Genomic DNA, 6,476 nt, shown 5'->3' on the forward strand with positions numbered 1-6,476 from the left:
ACCAGAAACAGTGTTCAGCATCACAGATTAACTTGTGTACTAGAAATTCAACCCGTTCCTTCTTTTTCTCCTGCATCTTGCCCTTCTTCTGGGTGATACCATGTTACATACATATTTTCTTGCTTTAAGTAGAAGGTTGAATTTTAAAAGTGTCCATTGTGAACATTTGGGAACACTGCCTGTTTCTAAGGAAGCTAGCCCCAATGGTACTCTGTTGTCACTTAGTGTGTCAATCAAAAGGCTGGCACTCTGTCAATAGAAAACTTACCATGTTTATGAAAATGAGTTGCTCACCCATGGTTTCTGTGCCCTGATTCTTACTTCCAGACCATGCATGCCCACTCTCAGTTCTGCATGAGTGGGGACCATACCCTCGAAGGTACAGAACATGCCATCAAGGACATTACCAAAGAAGAAGCTGATGAATACTTTGTCATCATTTTAAGTGATGCAAATCTGTCTCGATATGGAATAAATCCTGCCCGGTTTGCCCAGATCCTAACAAGTGACCCTCAAGTTAACGCCTTTGCCATTTTTATTGGTTCTTTGGGGGATCAAGCAGCCAGGTAAGCATTGTCATAGCAGACAGTAGGTATAATAAATATATGACATGTGTTGTTTCTCAGACCTCAGACTGAGGGGCTGGGGAGGGCAGGTAAAACAGGGTCTAGGAAGTCTAATGTTATTCTTGGGATGCACAATACCCTGGCTTGTTTGGGCAAGCAATCATAATTTGATGAACATGATGCTCTAGGGTTTTTTGGACAAGAATTTATTATTTTAATTATTTTATAAAATAAATAATTACCAAATTGATTTACCCCTAATAGGTTATACAGTATTTTATAGGTTAGGTACTTTATAGAACCCCCCCCCAAGCCCAGTCTAATCAGTTTGTGTTCAGATCATATTCAAGTCAGTAAATATAGAGAGCTGTAGCTCAGTGGTAGAACATTTGCCTAGCATGCATGAAGCCCCAGGTTAGATCCATAGTATTGCCAAAAAATAAAAAATAAAGGAAACCAACAATGGTAAATTTCCTAGCATAACAAAAATTGTATTCATCTATATGTAATATGTGTCTGTTTGGTGTGTGTAAACAGACATTGTCTCAGTCACTATTCTGTCACTGTGAAGAGATACTATAACCAAGGCAACTCTTATAAAGCAAGCATTTAATTGGGTTGGGGGCTTGCTACAGTTTCAGTGGTTTAGTCTGTGACCATCATGACAGGACGCAAACAGGCATGGTGCTGGAGCAGGAGTGGAGAGCGATCTGAGCCTATGGGCCGTCCTTATTCAAACTACCACAGACATATAGAGACTTGCATGAGTGTGTGCATACATAGCCTCATAAGCAAACTTCAATAAGGGACATTAGTGTACATTTAGACATGTGTGTATATATAAGCATACATGTATATGCCTACATATGAATGTATGTATGTATGTAAATCTATGTCTCTTACTAGAGAGATAAGTAGGTGAGACACCTTAGACACAAATGAAGACTCTGTGTGTGTGTGTGTGTGTGTGTGTGTGTGTGTGTGTGTGTGTGTGTGTGTGTGTAGTTATATGTTATAGTGAACATGCTGCATGATAACTGTAGGAAATTTATAGTCAGACAATAAGTGCCTCTGGGATAACCCAAAAGGAGAGGCCAGGAAACACCGTCCCTAACTTACACACACTAACAGAAAGCATTCCTGGTTTGTGTGTTTGCCTAAAATACTCATAACAGGCAGAAAACACAACTGAAAGTGTATCTCAGAAAAAACCTATCCAATCTTACAAATAAAGGGCCTGCTTTTCCTTCTGCCTCTACGTGCAGGAATCTATGGTACAGACCCTCATGAACCACGGAGGATCCAGCCCCTCGGATGCTATGGCATCCACAATGAGCGTGAGAACAGACTGGGTATAGGGACTCATGGTCACTTGGTGCAACTGACTGCACACACTTCCCCCACTTTTATGTGTTAGGACTTCACATTTTCTGGAGCCTTCCTTTCCTCAAAGCCTTCTCTGTCCACATTTCCCCAGCACCAGCCCAGCATTAGGCAGGCAGCAAGCTCATCAAATGCTGGCTGAGCTGAGATGGGCATTTTTTTCTTTCTAGTGAACAGATCCTGTTGGAATACTTAAGAATGCACAATAATACCCTTGTGGTTTCCTGGGGAAATGGTCCAACATCCACTGGCAAAAGACACAGTACAGACTTAGCTGGTCTGCCCGGCATGCCAAATACATGATCCTACACAGAGTCGCTGACTTTTATTAAATGTCATTCCAAAAGCAAACTTCATTGGCACAATGAAAGACGGTGTTCTTTTCAATATATCTGTCTTGCCGTCTTATTGCCTTCAAAGATGGCCTTTTGTTCTGAATGATAAATTGACATTTAAAGAAAATTACCACGAGCCTGCTCAACCGTCAAAGCAGTAGTTGGCTAAAGCAGATTGCATTTCATATTATGTGCTGAGGAGGAAGGAGAGCCCCACTTGGGGACTTGACTGTGCAGCGAGTTGGAGACCCATTTTCTAAGGAAGTACAGTGTGAGCTTTTAGAAGTACAGTGTGAGGCTGTGTTACTCAGCCAGATGCAGGTGAGCTAATTCCAGATGGGCCCCTCGGGCACCGTCCTATCAAGGGACTATAACGTAGCAGGCATGAACCAACAGCACTTCAAAACCACTCATTTTCTCCCTGAGAAGATCTTCCCTTTGGGCTCACTGCTTTCCTTGCCTTTCTCCCTGATGCTTCCCCAGACCTGTCATTGTTTAGTGACAGCCAATTCAATTGCAGGCAAGGTATGAGAAAGTGAAAACATGCTTTTGTAAGACCCATTTTGATGCTGCAGCTGGCCTGCCCATGCAGGGCAGGGGTTGGAATGGGAGCCTCCATTTGCAATGGTGATTTCCTTCCCTTCCTCTCAGGCTTCAGAGAACTCTGCCAGCTGGCCGGTCCTTCGTTGCTATGGACACCAAGAAGATTCCTCAGATTTTACAACAGATCTTCACCTCCACCATGCTGTCCAGTATCTAAGAAGCACCCTTCACCGCCCCAGGACTGGAAGCAAGATAGCAGTAGAAAGAATTCTGAAGAGACAGCAACCAAGCCAACCTGTGCCATGGCCGGACGCTGCTGTCCAGCAGTGAGCAGACTTGTAAATGGAAATGTACTCGGGAAGGGCTGGAGGGCCGAAAAGGAAATGGGGTTGACCTGCATTTCTTAAAAGGTCAGGGTTGAAGGAAGTAGGTGCAGGAACTACGGGGCTTGGTCTGGTTCCAAACCTAAAGGATAAAAAATACCCACTTTTGCCTTAATATGTCATCTGTTGCCAGATGCCATCCCAGAAAGCCAACCCTTCACTAAGGGTAAGTCTGCAAGCCCCACCCAACATGTTCCTGTCTACAATTATTTTTACTTTCTCTCCACTGTGTATTGCCCAGCAAGTAACAATTTCAGCCTTTAACCCACTGAAAAGCCTTTGAGCAATAGGACTTTATGAGATGTTAGATTCTCTCAAAAATCCCATTCTCTTGACTGAAGGAACCAAAAGGTCCTTAGGGGGCCTGCTCAGATAACAGAGAGCAAGTGTCCTACTCTCCCTGCTGCCCAAGTTCAAGGATAAAGATCTGCTTTTAGTGCTTTCCCAGAGTTCCACAGTGGACTACACGTGCCTGTCCAAATTACATCAATGAAGGTAGCAAATGCTGGTAAGGAAGGTGACGTCTGGCGGATTACACAAAGTTAAAAGCAGTATGCTTGACAAATGCTAACTGGAGATTTCTTTAGGTTTAACTAAAGAAAAATAGACTTTTTAGCTAAATTCTCTTTCAAAGTGAGAATTTTCAAGATCACATGTTCCAACAGAAGTCCCATAAACCGTCTAATAAAATGTTCCTCTTCACAGCTGGCGATGAAGTCAGAAGTGCTGGGGGCACCATTACGTGTGGGCTTACTTACTGTGAGCTGGAAAAACTAATCTCCTTGATGATGTTGGCCTAGCCATGTACACTGCCATTGGACAGGCCTGTAAATTTATTTCGTTTAATTATAGGACAGAAAAATATCACCCATTCCTTCCAACGCCCACCTCCTGTTCATCAGTTGTCAAAGAAATAAAAAGAAGTTGATGCCCAATATTGTGTTACCACCCCGGGTTTTCATGCTTTGTTTTTCTAGTCACATGCTTGTTCTGGGTGCTTGCTTATCCCAAAAGGCACCAAGTTCCAACTCACCAAGTGCCTTAGAAATGAAGTCGTGTCATTAATAATCACATTTGCCGATGACTTACTGTCCATTGGGAATCTGCTAAATGGTTCTGTGCGTTATGTCCCTCCGTTCTCACGGTTTATACGAGAGCACTTTATACTGATAAAGTGTCATTCATCGCTCTCACAAGATTCTTCATCATAGACTTTTGATTATCCATTGAACTGTTAGTATCACTTTACAAAGACAGACATGGAGGCTTAGAGGTACCCATGGTCACAGGCAGGTAGACAAGGCTAGATGCCCCTCCCCTTTTGAGGGTTCGAGTGAGTGAGCCCCTCATCCACGTCATAAGCTGCCCTTCCCTGGCGGCCTCCACTGCCTCCCTTTCTTCCAGGCTGACTGTTGTAACCTGTCTTTGTTTCCTAGAGCCTCCTTCCTAGCCCTTGTCCTCATAAGTCCTATCAGGCACTCAGAGGTGTGGGGACTAGGGCACAGGACTTTTCTGGAAAGGATCTTGTAAGTGCTCCTTTTTTCCTGGCTACAGCTGTGAGCCAAGGAAATGCCCATAGAGGGGCTGCTTAGCCCAAGGTCACTGCCCCCAGCAGCCTTTGGAAGTAGCATACCACAGTAGCTCAAGATGTAGGCCCTTCACAAATCTCCACACAGAGCCCGAGTAAGCAGAGCCATTCTTTTTTAAACACGGAAAGAATGTTCTCCAGTAATTAAGTTTCCCTTTCCCACTAGGCAGACATCCTTTGCAATTGTTCTTTGAAAGAGAAAATAGACTTTTGTGTTTTCTTATTTGTAAAAGGAGAAGATGAGGGGAAAGATGCTTTGCTTTCACTTCTCAGGGTACCTAAGCCATGTGTGCATTTATTATTAAATGTACTTAATTATAGGCCGCTCTGAGCTGTTCCCAGGCCCTCATTAGAGCCAGGACGTAATAATAACTGCACTGTGTACCCGCAGGGTATGCACTGAAAGACATCCAACCCGAGGCTCTCTTGCAAGCCCCCTGCGGACCACTGAGAAGGTTCATTGTTAGTCCTGAGCGGCCAGGAGGAATGAGCACCGTGAATAGCCACAGTCCATGGTGTGTGTTCCCCCCGGAATCCTTTGTGCCCCCAGTAAGATGACCTCATCACAGATGGGGTGACTTGAACACAGCCACAGAAGTAGGTCAGAGCAGGAGGATTTGAAGGGAGCAGCAGAGGGGAATGAATCATTTAATTCTTTACCCCCTTTCTTGGGAACCCTGGGAGGAGGAGAAAGCCATTGGTGCTGGAGGATTTTCTCTAAACCAACCCTGAGGCTCCGTAGGCCATTCGAAGTGGGTTCTGAACACAGGCTGGCTAGAGTTCCCTAAAGACCAGCCCCAGAGAGCCCATCTCCCCTGCACCTGGCTCCTTCCTGGGCCTGTCAGGCCAGCCAAAGTGAAATTCCTCAGTGAGCACAGTACAGAACAGAGATGCAGAGTGAGGGAAACAAAATGGTTGCTTTATCCTTGATCTGTATTCACTTCCAGCAAATGCATTTAGAAGAGTAATCCCCCAAATCCTAAGCCAGTCTCCCCTACATGGGCAACCCCTTCTGAAACCCCATCTCTGGTATAGCTGCCATCCACTTTAAAATCCAAGTGATAATATATACAGTGTAAGCATACTTAGATGGACAATGCTGTGTCATAAAGATCTAACCCACTGCCTTGATCTTCTAACATTTGCTCTGGCAGAACTACTAGAGTCTGATAGCAGAGGGAATTCATAACCAGTTCCAACTAGAACTGGTCTGAAAAAAGGGTCTAGCCCCTGATTGGCTATTAACTACCTGTGTAAACTTGAACTAGTCATTCTGGGCCTCGCTGGAGTTAATTCAATGCCATAATAAAATGTTTGGAGAAAATGATTATTAAAACTACAGTCCTATGTTCGTTACTCGTTTATGTAGTGAGGTGACTTGTCTTGTCCCAGCCTCCTTGTGAGAGCCACACCGCTGCCATGTAACCTATGTTCCCAGAACCCCACGAATACTTAGCAAATGGCAGCCTGTCTCCCAGCACAGGCACTGGGCTCCTGCATCATCTGTCCCTTCACAGTACTGCCGGAAGATTGTAAATATTCCCTTACATGCCCGTCAGTAAAATTACACAAAGCATCTTTCCCCAATGTGTAAGAGCTCTGCCTATTGCATCAAACTTTGCACAGTAAGAGTGTGTATTTGCACAACGAAAGCCAAAAGGATCAGGGATTGGAAGGC

At 44.4% G+C, this 6,476-nt stretch overlaps 1 protein-coding gene across 2 annotated transcripts in view; it reads left to right on the plus strand.

The window, feature by feature from the left end:
• The window catches only part of Vwa8 (von Willebrand factor A domain containing 8), a 330,350-nt gene extending 324,225 nt beyond the window's left edge, over positions 1–6,125 (plus strand). For both annotated transcript variants that reach the window (XM_027390074.2, XM_027390075.2), the window contains 2 exons: positions 328–566; positions 2,936–6,125. In XM_027390074.2, coding sequence (XP_027245875.1) covers positions 328–566; positions 2,936–3,044 — 348 coding nt within the window. In that variant the 3' untranslated portion in view covers positions 3,045–6,125. The remainder of the gene's footprint in view (positions 1–327; positions 567–2,935) is intronic.
• The last annotated feature ends 351 nt before the right edge of the window (positions 6,126–6,476 follow it).

Source organism: Cricetulus griseus (genome assembly GCF_003668045.3).
Source record: "Cricetulus griseus strain 17A/GY chromosome 1 unlocalized genomic scaffold, alternate assembly CriGri-PICRH-1.0 chr1_1, whole genome shotgun sequence".
NCBI lineage: Eukaryota > Metazoa > Chordata > Mammalia > Rodentia > Cricetidae > Cricetulus > Cricetulus griseus.